The sequence below is a fragment of the Pseudochaenichthys georgianus genome, chromosome 22, assembly GCF_902827115.2.
Source record: "Pseudochaenichthys georgianus chromosome 22, fPseGeo1.2, whole genome shotgun sequence".
NCBI lineage: Eukaryota > Metazoa > Chordata > Actinopteri > Perciformes > Channichthyidae > Pseudochaenichthys > Pseudochaenichthys georgianus.
In genome coordinates, this window is record NC_047524.1 from 4,242,318 (window position 1) to 4,259,169 (window position 16,852).

At 41.7% G+C, this 16,852-nt stretch overlaps 1 protein-coding gene across 3 annotated transcripts in view; it reads left to right on the forward strand.

Annotated features, from left to right (window-relative positions):
• Nucleotides 1-10,208, forward strand: part of mideasb (mitotic deacetylase associated SANT domain protein b) — a 33,611-nt gene extending 23,403 nt beyond the window's left edge. For all 3 annotated transcript variants that reach the window (XM_034111225.2, XM_034111226.2, XM_034111227.2), the window contains exons 8-13: nt 232-307; nt 1,151-1,239; nt 1,879-2,022; nt 2,958-3,077; nt 5,562-5,767; nt 6,978-10,208. In XM_034111225.2, the coding sequence (XP_033967116.1) occupies nt 232-307; nt 1,151-1,239; nt 1,879-2,022; nt 2,958-3,077; nt 5,562-5,767; nt 6,978-7,197 (855 nt within the window). In that variant the 3' untranslated portion in view covers nt 7,198-10,208. The remainder of the gene's footprint in view (nt 1-231; nt 308-1,150; nt 1,240-1,878; nt 2,023-2,957; nt 3,078-5,561; nt 5,768-6,977) is intronic.
• Nucleotides 10,209-16,852: the final 6,644 nt, after the last annotated feature.

The following is a 16,852-nucleotide window of genomic DNA, read 5'->3' on the forward strand; positions in this document are numbered from 1 at the left end:
CATTACGACAGAATGCATTCGCCTGATTCGTAGAGACACATGAAGAGTGGTTATCTCGCTCTCCCACTGGTTCCGTGTGTGTGTTTTTACAGGTTTATAAAGCACCATTTGAGTGCCTAATGGAGCCAGACTCCGCTCACTTGGCAGCAGTGACCTGAAGGCTCACTCTTGTGCAGCTAATGTGTGTTTACTGTCAAGCATTTTTAAAGTATTTGTTTGTTTGTTTCTCAGGCTGCTCTGTCGCTCCTGATGCTGAGGAATCCAGTTTTCCCCAAGTCTCATTATCTGGCCCACTACCACTACTCAGGTACGTCTTCTACAACATATTGTTCTGTGTATCCATATAGAGTTTAAACCTCTATATTTCAAGCTGCAATAGTACATTGTATTCAAACAAATTCCAGCTTCTCAGTTTTAGGGAGTTGCTGTTTCTATTTGTGCGTTATCTGACAAACCCCAGCAAGCATTCGTGGTCACTTGAAAATGCTGATTTCAGTGAAAACTGAACTTTGTGTTTTGGTTTGTCATCGCGGCGGTGTCAACAAAGAGAATCCTCTCCTATTTCTTTAAACCAACTAGAACTGAGTCGTCGTTCTAAGGCCTTGCATCAAAGCAGCTGCAGCAGTGAGAGTGTTTGGGCTGTGGTGGGGGTGGGGGGGGACTGTGGAGGATTGTCAGGGTCAACGGGAGGCGGGGAGGAAGGGCTTTACAGCATGTGGTTAATCCCAAGCAGAAGACAGGGAAGCCATTGTTTACCAAGAGATTTGACTCGGTGTGTGTGCGCTTGTGTGTGTGTTTGTGTGTTTAAGGGTGGGGGGTGGTATTGAACTTGTCAGACTCGGCACACATTCTGATTATTGTCTGGAAGTAGAGATTTCTATATTGGACTGTTTGTTTATTTCTGCTGCAACGTAAACATCTGTCTGCCTGCCTGCCTGCCTGCCTGCCTGCCTGCCTGCCTGCCTGCCTGCCTGCCTGCCTGCCTGCCTGCCTGCCTGCCTGCCTGCCTGCCTGCCTGCCTGTCTGCCTGCCTGCCTGCCTGCCTGCCCGCCTGCCTGCCCGTCTATCTATCTATCTATCTATCTATCTATACTTGCTGAGTGTTTTTAAACGTCCGGATCCCTGTCTCTTTTTAAATGTCTCCCTGCAGGATCAGACAGCTGGACTGCCGCTGAGAGACGCCAGTTCAACAAAGGCATCGCTGCATACAAGAAGGACTTCTTCATGGTGCAGAAACAGGTAGGATGTGGTTTTAAACACAAGAGGGTGAATAAATAAAAGTCTTCCCTCTCGTCCAGGCCACACAGTAGCATAGCTGTGGGCTGATAACAGCGTGCACAATATTTCCCCTGACAATGGGTGGGCAGGGAGAGGAAATGCAGTCACGATGGAACAATGTTTCCTTCTTGTTTGAATATGTGCCGTGTCACAGTTGATCAATGTTTTTCCACAAGACTGGAATACTGTTACATGTTCTTGTCTTCGCCCCTACAGTGGACACGTAGAGTTTCAATGACAATTGGCAAAACCACAAGATTAAAGGATTAGGAAATTGTATGTATTAATTTTAATCATGATTATGTCGGTTTTTTCATCCTTTCTGCAATGAAACTTCTTAAGAACAATTTTTTTTTAATTATTATATTAGGTACAGATGGGCATCTATTCTTCAGGGTTAAATACACACAGCAGAGAAAATAATGCAAAATGTACAAAATAAAGACATAAAAATGCTCTATCCAGAACAGCTGTTTTTAAGTACTTGCCCTAGCAAGAAGACCTAGTGTGCACAGTACCGTCACTCACAGTGCCATTTTCTTACAGACCGGGAAATTGAAAGTCCATTTAAAAGCAAGGGAATGTGTGTGTGGTTTACAGGTCATCACTAAGTCAGTGGCGCAGTGTGTGGAGTTTTACTACACCTACAAGAAGCACGTGAAGATCGGCCGCGGCGGGATGCTGATCTACGGAGAGCTGGAGCCTCTGGAGAGCAAGACCACCGAGGAGGAGACGGACCACAAGGTCAGTGACATGATCAATATCCGTTCTGCAGACGCAGGAGTGTTGTTGCTGATGTATCTATAAGTCAATACATCATTTAGGGGACCCTGACATTAAGCAAAACAACCCGTCTGTTAGCACGGGTGGATTATGAGACGTACAAACATGCTAAATGTCCCACCAGCTCTTCTTAATAGGAGCATGACACACAGGCCTTATAGCTGTTTAGCTTGTTGTTGTGTTGCGATGCTTTGTAGTCGTTAGCATCCCTCTGTGGTCTTGTCTAGTCGGTCACAGTGGGGGTTTTGGTAGTCACTTACTGCCTCTTCGGAGTCAATTTGGGTCTTTTGTAGTAGTTTTACGACCACGTGGTTTGTGTCTCTGTGTTGTCACTGTAACAGTTATGCTTCCTTGTAGTTTTTTTGTGTAAATTGTAGTCGGTTTGCGATTCATGCATGCGTCTGTGCTGCAGAAAGAACTACAGCACTCAAAATATAGATTTTTAATTATTTGACTGAAAGCAGAACAGCTTAGAAGCATGCAAAAAGTGGTTCAGGGGAATTGTCCAGAGTAAGCACGGACTAATGCACCACTCGGGTCAGAAATAAACAGATTGACTGCAGGGTAATCTGACTAAACAGGAAACGGCAGCGTTTTCTTTAGATGTGAAACTGCTGAGTGTGGATTCAGAAATAAACCAGCTCAGAGTATTTCCATTCAGCCCTCGCATCTAAAATGAACTATGCCGCAGCTATGTGACCATACTGTCCTCAGCTTTGATACAGATGTATTTTATCCACGGAAACATTGCAGGTACAGATTTGGTGGTTGTTTTGGCATCCAGTGACGTAGGAGTACAATAATGCATAATAACGCTCCACTGCAGAGCTTTGTAAACCAGCATCAGGCTGTAAATGTCTCCTTGTCTTACCGACTGTTTTTCTCTTGACCAATAGGGCTCTCAGAGGTTGGAGCCACAGCGGGAGGAGGACAGCAGGAAGTGGGAAGGGTCAGCTGACAGGAAACAGGATGTCGGCCCCATCAGGGCGCCACACACACTGCAGCCGGCTGACAATGTGAGTGTGGAATGAATGATGTGTGGGAAGGGAAATAAGTGAATAAGGTCATCAGTGACCGTGAGTCTTTTACTTTGAAGGGAAAGTAGCTGGGATATGATTTCATTTTGGAAATCAAAACTTCCATTTTGTATTTCTTTGTTGCTTTTGTCTGTGTGTGCGACATCGTTAAATGGTTATGCTTTCAAGGTTATGACGAGGCTTGACTTGAACGTAGTCCTTGGAAAATCTTTTCTACATAATCTGGACTTTCATCCACTCCAAACATATTTTAAACTCCGAATTGAAACTATCCTGTGTGGTAAAATAAACAAGGATCAATATGCTGTGGGTAAAAACAAATTATTTAAACTTAATTGTTTTGCAACTGCATTTATAGTAATCATTTATGCACGAAGGCTTCAGGTGTCTGGAATTTCTTTTTTGAAGGTGAAATTGCTTGAGTTTTACTCTTTTAAAAGCTTTGCAAACTGTGTTCTTGTATTGACAGCTAAGGAAGTGACTTTAAGTTTGTTTCTATATATTATTAATACAGTAATGAGATGTACTTGTCTCCATGTTTGTGTATTGACCCATATTTGAGATGACACACATAAACGCCTTCATACCAGTCATGTTGGGAAAGTGAGAGTGTGAGAACAACATGGTCCTCCTCACACTTGAAGCCTTTTCTCTCGTAAAACATGAAATACTGTGTTTGTCAGCTAAAGCTTCAAGTTACATACGCACACAAACACTCCTGTAAGGCTCTTCAAACTCTTAAATAATATATACAAAAAAAGTTTTGATCGGCAGTCTGACAGATTATTTAGTTCCTGGTTTGTTTCTGTAGCAAAGATTGAAGTAAACACATTAAACCTTAGCGTGAACATTTATGGGGACTGACTTGCTAGCCAAGATCCCACATAACAAACAACCCATAATGCAACACTCCAGCCAGTAGACGCCGTTTTAAAATAAACATCTGATGTTATGAGTAGGTAGAATTGACGTCATCTGAACAGGACATCGCGCGCTCACTGCTTGATAGCGCAAAGGTCTGTTTACGCCGGTTGCTAAGCAACATCGTTATGGGGAAATGAAAGTCTGCGTCCAAATGGTTGGAAGATAAGGAGGAAGGACAATCAATACTGTATATAGTCAATGTGAGGTAAAGTGTGTCGCCAAGGTAACCGGTTAAAACTCAAAGTGGTGATGAGGTCTTAAAATGTGTGGAAAGGGTCTTAAAAGGTTTTACATTTGTCTTCAGGATTCCTGCAGATACCCTGATGAACCACAGCAGTAGGTCAGCACTCCCGAGGGATTACTCACATTGTTGTGTGCCAACTTAATAAATACAGCGCTAGTTATACTCTCATTACCATACTGTGTGTTGTCTCTTAATTATGCAAAACATGTAATTACCTCAAAGCCTTGAAAGTACTTTGATCAATTGTCTTGTTCTTTATGATTATTTGTTTGTTGACACACTCACTCCTACATATTCTCAGTTACACATGAAGAAACGGTAGTCTGTACAGGAGAGGAAGGATGCCTCCGTTTTTTTCGCTTAAGACTTTGACACATTTGTCCTTTTGAACTCTTCCTGGCCTGTCCTGGTGGCTGCGTGCTGGAAGTGGCGCCCCCTGCTGGATGTTTTAGAGCACTAACTTGGCTGCTGTTGTTTCTGTATTGTGTAACCCCATTATGTCCGTCAGCAAACAATGACTCGACAGGAATCCTTTTATTCATGTTATTCATGAGTTGTTAACTTGCAATAAGATGTCCTTTTTTGTATTTTCAATGTGCAAATCAGGCCGTATCTGGCAGAATAATTTCTAATTTGCGACGTTTTCTGGAGCAGAAATCTAAACCTTGGATAATGCTAACATCCATTTATTATTATTATAATAATAGTTTTTTCCATTTTTCAAGCAATAATATTGCAAATGAGGCTTTGAATCATAAATAAAAAACAGACCCCTCTTTAAAAAACATTCAGAATATATTGAGGAATCTAACTGGAACGTTCCGTAATGTCATCGCTACTGGAGCTTTGCATTTTGAAAGCTACTCGAGATGTAAACGCGGAAAATATACAAATAAATAACAAACGGATAATCGTCAAATTCATTGAATATGAACGTGTTTCACATCTACGTTTACTAAAATGTTATGTAAAAATGCAAAAGAGGCATTATCTTTGGCTAACTTCAGGTGAATTTAGTAAACACAACTAGACAAAGTGTGTACAACAAACGCCTAAATGTTTATTCTGGATGTTTTCTTTCACTACTTTGAAAGAAGACATGTTACGGAAGCAAAATAGGTCCTCAAAAATGTACCTTTCCGTGTAAATCAAAGTTTTTGCCTGTAGTGTTTTTCTCATTAAATTTTGTAGCACTATCCTACATTAAAGTAGCTCTGTCTTTAGGCTCATTATTCTCCTTCTGCCTTCATGATCGCGACCCCTCCTCTAACCCCTCACTCCTTTTCTGTGTGCAGCCTGGCACCGTCCTCATCATGAAGGCCTCGGAGGACGTGGGGAGGGAGCAGCCGCTGTCCCGGGTCGGGGTCGCCCCCCACCCTCAGCTGCCACCCCCAGCCTCCAAAACCCGCTACGACACCAACGCACGTAAAACCAGCCCCCCCGCAGCCAACAAAGCCTCAGCTGGCCCGGAGGGAGAGTTCCCCTGCAAGAAATGTGGCAGGTGAGAGATCAGAAATATCCCATCCTTCACTGCTGTTTGCACGGCTCTGTTTACTTATGCAAAGCCGACAGCAGCAGTTACATAAGTGTCCTTTAGACTGATCTCGCTATATTTTAAATACTACATTTCGCCCACTTGGAATATGTATTGGTAAACAGAGGTTGAAGTCTCACAGTGAAAGAATCGAGGCCTTGCTTTGATTAAATACCAGCCCGTCCTCTGGCAACATTGCTCCTGTTATTGCAACCCGTGTCCTAGCAACAGAAACACCGAGCAGATCTGGCACATCGCGCCTCTCTTCCATGAAATATACCCCACTGACTGGCCAAGAGCTCCTCTCACCTTTAAATACTGCCCTACGTGTGCTCATTATGGATAAGCCATCCATTCAGGGTCTGATAATGTTTGTTTACTGGAAATCCAATAAGGCTTATTAGCCATTTTACAGCCATTGTAATCCATCGCTGCACATGTCATGCCCCTGCAGACCCCCTGCTGTGTCACATGCTGCGGTACTGATTACTCTGAACTTTGTGAACCCTTTCGTTGGAGAGACCACGAGGGGAAATAACTCTTAGGGTTGAGTGATATCAAAATCCCACTGTCGACGAAACCAAAAATAATTATATACCAAATGATCGTCCAAGATAAAGCTGAAAGAGAGACACGCGTCGAGAGAAAATAAACAAAGCTAAATAAAGGGACTTTTAAAGAATCCTCTTTGGGTGCAGAGCAAACTGACTTGATAATAATGAGAATCAAAGTCATCCATGCCAAGTTAACTGCACGAATACAATTAATTAATCTAATTAAAAAAGGATTTGAGCGTTTCAACTTAATACCTTGTCATGTTATGCTGGTGCATCGTTAGAAATGTTGAAGTAGGCACTATTATTCTCCATCTAAGAAATCATTAAACTGATCAAGTGTTTTGAAAAGGGGATTTGACAGTTATAAATGTGGGGACACGCGTCTTGCTCGCTCAGTGATCATTGATTAATTATAAATGTCCAAGCTTTTAAATCTCTCACCATTGATGCAGCCTGTGGAAGACCAGAGCAGAGATGTTGTTACTTTATAACTCGAGTGGAGCTCCTTCTTCTGTGGGGGAGAAGACAAAGGGCCACGACTTTTCCAGCTCGATGACCAGCAGTGTTGCACAATACGTCAGAAGGGCTTCGGCAATAAGCTCTTCCCTGTCGTCCTGTAGGGTTTTCTTCAAGGTGAAGAGCCGCAGCGCCCACATGAAGAGCCACGCCGAGCAGGAGAAGAAGGCGGCCGCGCTGCGACAGAAGGAGGCCGAGGAGCGGGCGGCGAGCGAGGCGGCCGCTGCGTTCGCCGCCCGGCAGAACGGGGCGCGGCAGGCGGGGGAGAGCACCAACGAGGAGTCGTCGGGCGAGGAGGACAAGGACGATAAGGACTGGAAGTAAGAGAAAAGGACACACACGCTGACTGAAGCGTGGCTTTACTCTCTGGGACGGGAGGAGGATTTAAAAAGGAGAAACCCCTCCTGTGTATATGTCGTGGGACAAGAAGACTTCCGTTGCTTGGCACATTCAGGGACAGATTTACTCCCATGTGAGTGAGTGAGTATGTGTGTGTTTGTGTGACAATGAGTGTGTATGAACTTTCCAAAACGCCCCCCCCCCCCTTTACTCTGCTTGAAAAGCTTTTCAAGAGTTACCTCTCTTGGTCACAGGGCTCGTTCAAATCAAAGCCATGCCGCCTCGCCAGGCCTTTCCTCAGCACTTCGAGTCTCGTTCGACGGACAAGGAACTTTTTGATTTTCTTTCTTGATGAGCCGCAGTACGCGCTTGCTTAGGCTGCATCCCATCTGGATGAAGTTTTTTTTAAGTCTGACAGCTGGGGGATGAACGGAGAGTCCTGCTGTTGGACAGACGGACGGATGGCATGTACAAACTGCAAACTGTTGCCTTTGTTTGGCTGCTCCTCTGCACTAAAGGCTGCCAAAGCTTTCTCAGACGCATGATGTGCACCAAATGTGTCTGTGAGCATCCTTCATTTGGGCTTCAGTTCTTTGTACCCTCAGCCCACGTCTCTTTTTATAGTTCCCAGTGTGTTCCTCACTGTTAATGCCTTGGATGTTTTGATGCTTTTTACCCTGAAATGACAATCAATTTTACACTTTTTTTTTTTTTTTTTTATAAATATCCACACAGGTAAACGTTACTTTTTCTGCCTGTGTTGCTATATATGCTTATTGTTGTTGTTTTTGTGAATATTCTTGTTGATTAGTAATATTATTATATCATCCTGGTTTTTGGCTGCAATTTAAGTGAGCGCTTTTCCGTACTTGTCTATACCTTACTTTTCCTTTCTTTTTTTATTTAAACAAAAAACAAACAAAAATAATGCTATTCGCTGCCTGTTGATAACTGTGACTTTTTTTTTTTTTGGAAGCCAGAAATGAAGAAAAGGCAGAAACGTATGTGCAATAGAACAAGTTGACCCCCTGAGCGTCAACAAGCCCCCCCCCCTCCACCTCATGCTTTCTATGGACGCCTGGCTGTCAGCACTGTAACTGATAGGAGACTGACTCTCTCTGTAAACCGCGGGTCTCTATAGGTACACACGACGAGTGGGGAAGACAACAAACAACATAAACTAATTCAAGACATGTTGGAAACATATATCAGTATTTATGAGTTTCTTGCTACTTAGCTAGAGGAAATGACTTCCTCGCACAAAGGCAGTCAACCAAACTTGAGTCATATTTTGACGGTTTAAACAAGAGGTTTTGATAGCAGATAATTTAGTGGGAGTCGATATCTGCCTCTTAAAAGCAGAGAACATATCGTCATCAATGAACGGGTATACAGAGAGGACGTATTGTTTACTGTAAAACAACTTAACTCATATTTGTAATGTCAACCAAAAGACATTTGCTTTGCTTTCTCAAACCAGATATCAGTATCTGCTCCCTTACACATTTCAGCTAAAGTTCCCTTTATTACGCATATTGTTAAAGTATTTTTTATAAATAATTTTCTACAAGGGATTTAAAGGAGCATTGTTTACTGTTAACATAACTTAACTTTACAGGAGGTTTTGAATGCTTAAGACATGCTACTATCTTTTTAAAACCAGATATCAGCAGCAGTCGGTTCTCTACTTCCCACAAACTGTGAATATGTCAGTACATTATAACGGTCATCAACAAACCTGCATTACGAGAGGCAGAAGCATTATTTTCTGCTCACCAAACGTTTTAAGAGGGGATTTCGAATGTTGTTGTGAAAGTTATATTTTCAGATTAAAAATACTTATTTGCTGACATTTGGTGCCTTTTAAATTGAAACCTGTTTTGCTGGATTTTGGAGACTGGATTCTCCCCTGTGTCTCAAACTGTGTTAAGATGGTTGCGACACTAACACGCTCTGATGAAACCATGACTATGTAGGTCAGCAGTTGACCTACGGGCAGCATGACACAGCTTACGCAAGCATTTGGAAATGTTGAGTTATTATATATATATATATATATATATATATATGCAAATATGACGTTTAAATGAAGATAGTGGTTGAAAAATTCACAAAAAAACGAAATAACTAAAATATTTCTATGTCTATCCCTACGTGTGTATCTATGGTTGACTTTATTTCTGTTTACCTTGTCGCTGATGGCAGGCACTAATTTGGTCTGTGGAAACGGCGTGTTTTGATCCGTCTATCTCTACATATCTCAACGTTAAGCTCTTCGGCCCGGAGCCAGCTTCTGTTGCCGTCACAACAAATGGGTTAAAGGGTTATTTTCCTTTAAAGGACAAACCACAGTGGGGAAGTTGCGGCGAAATAAAGCTCCGATTATCATTAACTCCACAACTCAGACCTGGGTCTATGCACAGACTGTGTGTGTGTGTGTGTGTGTGTGTGTGTGTGTGTGTGTGTGTGTGTGTGTGTTTGGATGTACTGTTAAGTGTGTGTGTGTGAGAGGTTCAAATGTTAAACTGTACGCCGCTCTATGAAAAAAAGGTTTGAAAGACTGTTCACATGTTTGGTATGTTAATTTATATTTCCTTTTTCTTTCGGGCTTTTCTTGAGGTTCCTCGTGAGGGGGAAGTTGTTGTGAAAAAGTTTTTAAGCTGTAGAATTATGGATGAAATTCGAGGCCGTCGACACAAAACACACAGCTGTAAAAATGTCCTAATTTCATCCACTTAGTTAAGGGAATTTTAAGAGGGAAAAAAAGGTTTATTTAGCTAAAGATTAGAAAAATATATATGAATGAAATTCTATGTTTGCATACTTTCTATGCTATTTTCATATATGGGGTTCACACTAATGATGAAAAACGGAAAGGAATCTCAAGTGCTTTTTACTACAGTGTAACTTATTTGTTTCGATTTGATTTTTACCACCTGTGTTTTTAGTAATGATTTACAAAGCACTGTATATTAAAGTTTTAAAATATTCACTAAGACTTTTGAATGTGTTTTTTTTGTATTTCTTTCCATTATCTAACGAGGGCCTTTACTAAAAAGTGATGTTGCTGCTAATGGTGCAATTCAGATACACGGCACAAGAGGGCAGCAGAGTCTCAGCAGTTAAAGGACTGAAGTACCAGCAAAGAGCAGAGGGGGGCGCTGGTGTGACTTTCAAAGCAAAAGCTATGTTTGCTTAGTGCAAACTTCACCTTTTGGTTGACATTTAGTGGTTTCATTGGTTAAAGGTGGCAAGTAAAATGTATTTATGTAAATCACACAACTGTGAGGTCTTTAAAATCTTAAAACACACAGAGACTCTTTGTCACTGTGCTTCTGATGCCTAATGTAATGTTACATTCACAAAGCTAGGCTGGTGGCAGTTGTGTACTAAACACGGTCTACTCTTACAAAGGTTATGCGTCTGTTTTGTTAAATTTCATCTCCTTTATTTATTAGATTTAAACACATTAATGAACATTTCTGTTAGTGTTGCAGTGTAAGCCAGATAGATTTCTATGTCATCCTTTTATGTCTGTATCTACAGCATGTTGGGCCCAGTAGAAAGATCATTAACAATGTTCTACATAACATTGTAAGTTTAAATCCCCCTGTCATGTTGGCTTTACTCAATATATGGAAGTGAGGTGGAGAAAAGCTTAGAGATATTAAACATTTGCTATTATTGACAAAAATGAGACATTTGAAACCGTTCATTATTATCCTGCATCATTGAACACAGTTCTGTAAATATGAATTCATACTTGGAGAAGTTATTGTATTACATACAGATCACAGCACTGACCATTAGGTTGTTTTGCCATGTTATATTGTCGCCGTTATCACAAGATGAATGAGTAAATCATATCATATATCGGTCGGGTTATAATGTAGTGTAGATCTGACAATGGAGATACATTTATGAGGGGGACTTCCAACTCCCACCAGCAGCAGTGCATTCTGGGAAAAGCATAGACGAACAGCATTGCAGCTCAGATGTATCCTGACAGAATCTTTTGTTTGTTCCAAATGGTGGAGGAGGTGGAGGAGGAAGACAAATAGGTGGGATGGGAGTTAAGGAAGAGAGAAGAGGGATCCTGAGTGCAAAAACACAACTTCATCTGACAATGGGACAGCTGGAGAAAGTTAGAGATCAGAGCGAAGTCCTAGAGGATTTCAGGGGGAAACACTGAATCACAAAAATGTTCACGAGAACTCGTTGGCATCCATCGCTCAATGTCGTTTGAGTTTTGAAGAATTGCATCTTTTTCATTTGGAAAAACACTTCTGAGAAATTCCTCCTGCTTAATGATCACTTATATATGGACTGGTATTGCAGACCATCCGTCACACGGACACACGAAGAAGACCGCAGGTTATTTTTCACTGACATCGTACAATTAAACTGTCTGCAAGTCCCTGGAGGCTCAGACAGCATGCAGAAAACCCTGAAAATGGTAGCCAGGTGCTTTGAGAACAAGAGAGAATAGGAGGTAGAGAGACAAAGTTAATGTGGAGTTTTTTTAATGACTGTTTTACACACAACACTCATCAGCTCGTAATGATGCTCCACATCGTTATCATACTTTAAAAGCCTGGACATCAGAGTCCATCAGGAGGTGTGATAATGAGGACCAAATCCTGCTAAATCCTGGAGGTGTTATCTACCACAGAGGAGCTCAGTCTATAAAACACAATTTCCCTGACGCACAAACGTTTCCCCCCCAAATATAGAAGTCTTCTTTCCGACATGTTGTGTTCATGAGCCTCGAGTCATCACGTAAAAACAACATGGACCCTACAAAGAACGCACTGCATTTTATTGCTCACAGTGTTAAAGGCAGTGCTTATATTAGTGATGTTTAGAGATTATACATTTACACATGGATTGTCAATCTGCTCACACGAATAACATTGAGACAAACCTACCTCCATAAAGATGGGATAACAACCGGTTTACCATTTTAACAATTTTCTGGACACAGGTAGATGAGAGTGCGAAACGTTCACAAAAGCTGAACTAATGTTGTTAAATTGCACTCAAATCGGAAGCTGCTGAAAGTCTAATTGCACGAGTACAGAGTTTACTGGACTTTGACCCCATTGGCTAAACCGTGATTGATGCACCAAGAGGATTTCCAGCGATCCAGATCCACACTCAGAGGCCTGGCCACTTCCTTATCTTCCTGTGACGGAGCGGATCACATGAGTGACCGTCTCCGCCACTGACAGCTGACACACTGATGAGTGATGGACGGCCTGTTATGGATTTTTATTGTATTGTTTAAATTGCGCTGGTTCCGTTTTTTGTTTTGTTGCTGTAAATAAAGTTTTGGAGCTTAACCCAACCGACTAGGCCAGTGTTTTTTGAACGGAGAAATAGAGCCCCGTCACACTTCCCCAGCGTTGAGGCTTTCTCCTGGGCTTGCCGCCGCTGATGGCTCCCCTCTCTGTGTGTGTTTAAGGAGAGCTGGCTGCCATCGAGATGCTTGCAGAGGCAGCAGCTAAATGTTTTCTTCCGCACACAAACACACTGGATCCTATTTAGCAATTACAACGCCATAGGGCTTATTTATACACATGTGCTGAGACGGGGGGCTGCAGTGGAAACAGAAACATCCAGCAGCACTAATCAACTGCAACCTGGTAATAGGAAACAAGATGGGATGGAGGGAGGATAGTGAGTAATTGAGGAGGAGAGGTGGGAAGACGAAAACAAAATAGGTTGCGCAAAGTTAAGGAGAATGGAGGAAAATGTAGAAAGGGATCGAAGGAAGGATTTAAAGATAGTTGAGTGCTTGTCCACCAATTGGATAGTCAGTGGTTCAGTTCTATCCATCAAGATATGAATGCACGTTTTTATACTGATTTGTGTTGCTCAAAGCATTTTTATGTCAATTTACCATAGATAGCAGAGGTCACTGATCGTATGAGTGAGCTTTAGGTTTGTCAGTAGGTACAGATATGTTGCTAAACGGGCCTTTCTGCACATATAGTAGGTATCCCATACCTAATCTGTATCAAACAAGTATCTAGGAAAAACAAAAGACAGAATCTCTGCCAGGGATGAGGTGGGTAAGGGGGACGATGTTCATGAACATAATGACTTTCAGTCGACTTTTAACGAATGTTGTGGTCCCTGTCTGTCCCCCAATTCACACACACCAAACCTCGCATACAAGCACACATGAAAAGAAAACAATGTATTGACAGGAAGCGTCCTTGATCACACATGATCCCTTTGACTGCAAGCATATGGACGGCATAAAAGCAGATGGCACGATATAAAAAGAACAGTGTAACTGCTATGCTACAGGAGAAGAAGAAGATGGGGGTTGACAGACAGGTGATTTCGTTTATGGTTGGCTGACGGTCTCTGTTGACAACGCTTACAAATGTCCATGATTGAAGTTATTGTCCAGGGTAATGCCAAGAGATCTGAAAGACTCCTCTTCCTTATTGAATTCGATGGTGAGATCAGGGGTGGATGGACCAGCGTTTGAGGAGCAGAGGGAGTATCGGAGACAGCCATGCTTATTCAATTACAGAAATGAGGACCAGATTCGGCTGAGTAACCTCCTCAATGCCTCGCTGGTAATCTGCCACAAACGAGCCTCTGCTGGAGCCTCTGGGCTGGTACGTTCAGCCAGACTCCAACGGCACACTTGGGATCCTTCACAGGGATGAAGGTGCTCCCTGAGACGGGAGATACGTTTCCACATTTCACACACTGGAATTTATTCAAAGTGGTGTTACTGATGAGGAGGAGAGGAGGGTGGTGGTGTGTGTTGCAGCAGTCAGGTCTTTCCAATTTCAACTGAACATGTTTTGAAAATGAAATATGCTATCTGTGATTAATTTGAAATGTGCGTCCTAATACCACTCTTTCAAACTACTGTCGATCTTTAACGAAATTCTCAGCAATCTTCACATTAAACTCTTAGAAAGAAAACAAATGAACGTATTTCTCTTTAAAACAGTGCAGTTCCTTGGCCTTGTCCACTTTAAACCAAACATTGTCTTAATCCAGGTTTAATATATCTTAAGACGTTTAACTAAAGTGAATTTCCCATCGAAAACTTGTAAGGAACCAAAGGCTACAACTTTTTATAGGATACTTAGGATTGTAACTTTTATTTTTTTTTCTCCAATTTCATGAATCATCTTGTGACCTTTTTAATCTACATTTGATTTTAGGCGTCATTGCCGATTTCAATTCATGGAGGCAATCATGCATTTTGATTTAGCATATTAACAACCTTGTAGAACATTATAAACCTCAGCCTTATTACTGCTATCAAAGCAAAAACAAATCACTCAAACTGCCTATGAAAAATCTGAAAATGTTCAGTAACAGTTAGTTATAATACATTTTAGAGATGTTTAATTATAGTCCTCCCCTCCTGTTGTCTCCGGGTCAAATCTGACCGATTTACTACTTTCATCAATCATAACCTTTTTGTTTTACATTCGATTGCATTGAGGCTTTATGATATCCTTCACAGCAGACATTTGAACACATTACTGATCACCACTTTCATTGCATTTTGGATGATTTAGTCAACTTTGTAACATCCATGGTGTTCCCGGTCAAAAAGGACTGCCATGAAGAAAAGGAATTGGTAACCATCCGGATCAGATAAAACACACACATACACGCGCACACAGCACGCACACACACACACACACACACACACACACACACACACACACAACACACACACACACACACACACACACACACACACACACACACACACACACACACACACACACACACACACACACACACACACACACACACACACACACACACACACCACACACACACACACACACACACACACACACACACAGTATGCATCACTTCAGGGGACATTGATTGACTTACATGCATTTCCTGGAGACTTATCCTAACCTTAACCATAACCAACACATGCCTAACCCTTACCTTACCCTTAACCTAACCCTTACCCTTAACCTAACCCTTACCCTTACCCTAACCCTTACCCTAACCAAGTCTTCACCCTAAAATTAATGATCCCCCTCATGGGGACCTCCAATTTGTCCCCATAAGGGAAGCCAGTCCCCACACGTGACTATGTAAACAGATGTAGGTCCCCACAAGTATAGTAATGCTAGACCACACACACACACACACACACACACACACACACACACACACACACACACGCACGCACGCACGCACGCACGCACGCACACACACACTCTAGATGTGTGTGTCCCCTTATGTGCCCAATCCCCCCATGTGAATCACACCTGGCACACACAAATACACACGCACACACAGAACAATGTTACACATTTCCCGCTCTTATGTGCCCCTCCCCCCACATGGATCACACCTGGCACACGCAATACATGTTCAGTGTCTGTTCTTTGTATATTTACTGCAGTTTTTCATGTATACCAGTAGTCTGATACAATATGTACAGTTTGAAAGGAATATGGTGATGATTAATGGTTTTTGTGTTAATGTAATAGCGGGGAACACAAAGACAATAGGTGAGTGAAAAGTACATGGTGGATTTCCTGTTCACACCTTTATTTTTACCGCCATGAAATCACATTAACAGGTTTTCTCTGAGTGGAAACTCTTAGAGCGGACCATGCACAGACTGCTAATGTAAAGACAATGTTCACAAAGGAACATTATTACTTTAAGTGGTCTACTTCAGAAGGTAGAATCTAGAAAGACAGATGTTTAAAACAGCCTTTTGGCACAGACATGTGTGTGTCCATCGATGGTGTCCACATTAAAACTGGTGGGCGTGATTTTATGACTTTCACGATTTCACACATGTGATACAGTTTAAAGTCCTGACTGTTAGCCTCAAGGATACGAAGTTTTCTTCAGTGTCACTTATTGTCTCTTAGAAAAGCAGGAAGGCCAGAAATGTTGTGAAATCTCTCAGACGATCCACAGTTTGCTTCTGTTGGAGCACATTCATCTGTTTACAGTCAACATGTTTATATACTATCACAATAAGCAGCATTTTGTTCCAGTGTACAGTTTTGAGTTTTTTTTACAAAAGTGTATTTATTGCAGCATTTTACTGAACCGTTGTATAACTTGCACTGTCGCACTATTTTATGTCAGAAATTCATTTATAACCAACAATAGAAACAAGATTCAAGGGTAGCCATTTCATCTTTTTAGCATTTTGTCCTTACAGACTTAGATCAATCAAATGCTATAATCAAATTCAAGTAGCCTACTGTGGCTGTCGCAGGACTGTACAAACAGATAATTATGTTATTGGTTTGTAGGCTCATTTTATCGTTATTTATTTGTTAACCACAACAAAAATAAGTAATTTTATGAACTGTATCTTCTTATTTGTACTTTCTTGTAGTTTTACTTTCAAAACAATTATTAAAAACCCAAAACCTAACTGTCCAGAAGACTCTTTCAATCCATCTTTTTCTCAAGCCTGACTTTGGGAATGAAAGGCCACCCAGGTCTGCATGAGTTGGAATAGCCTTGAGACACTTCAACACTTATTTTCCAGTCCTTAATAGGTGTATGAGTCTAATTGTACAGTTTCATGAATGAGGGGCCTCTGATTCACGCTGACACAGCAGGTTTTTTCGCTCTCACTCTCCTCCTGCAAGACAGT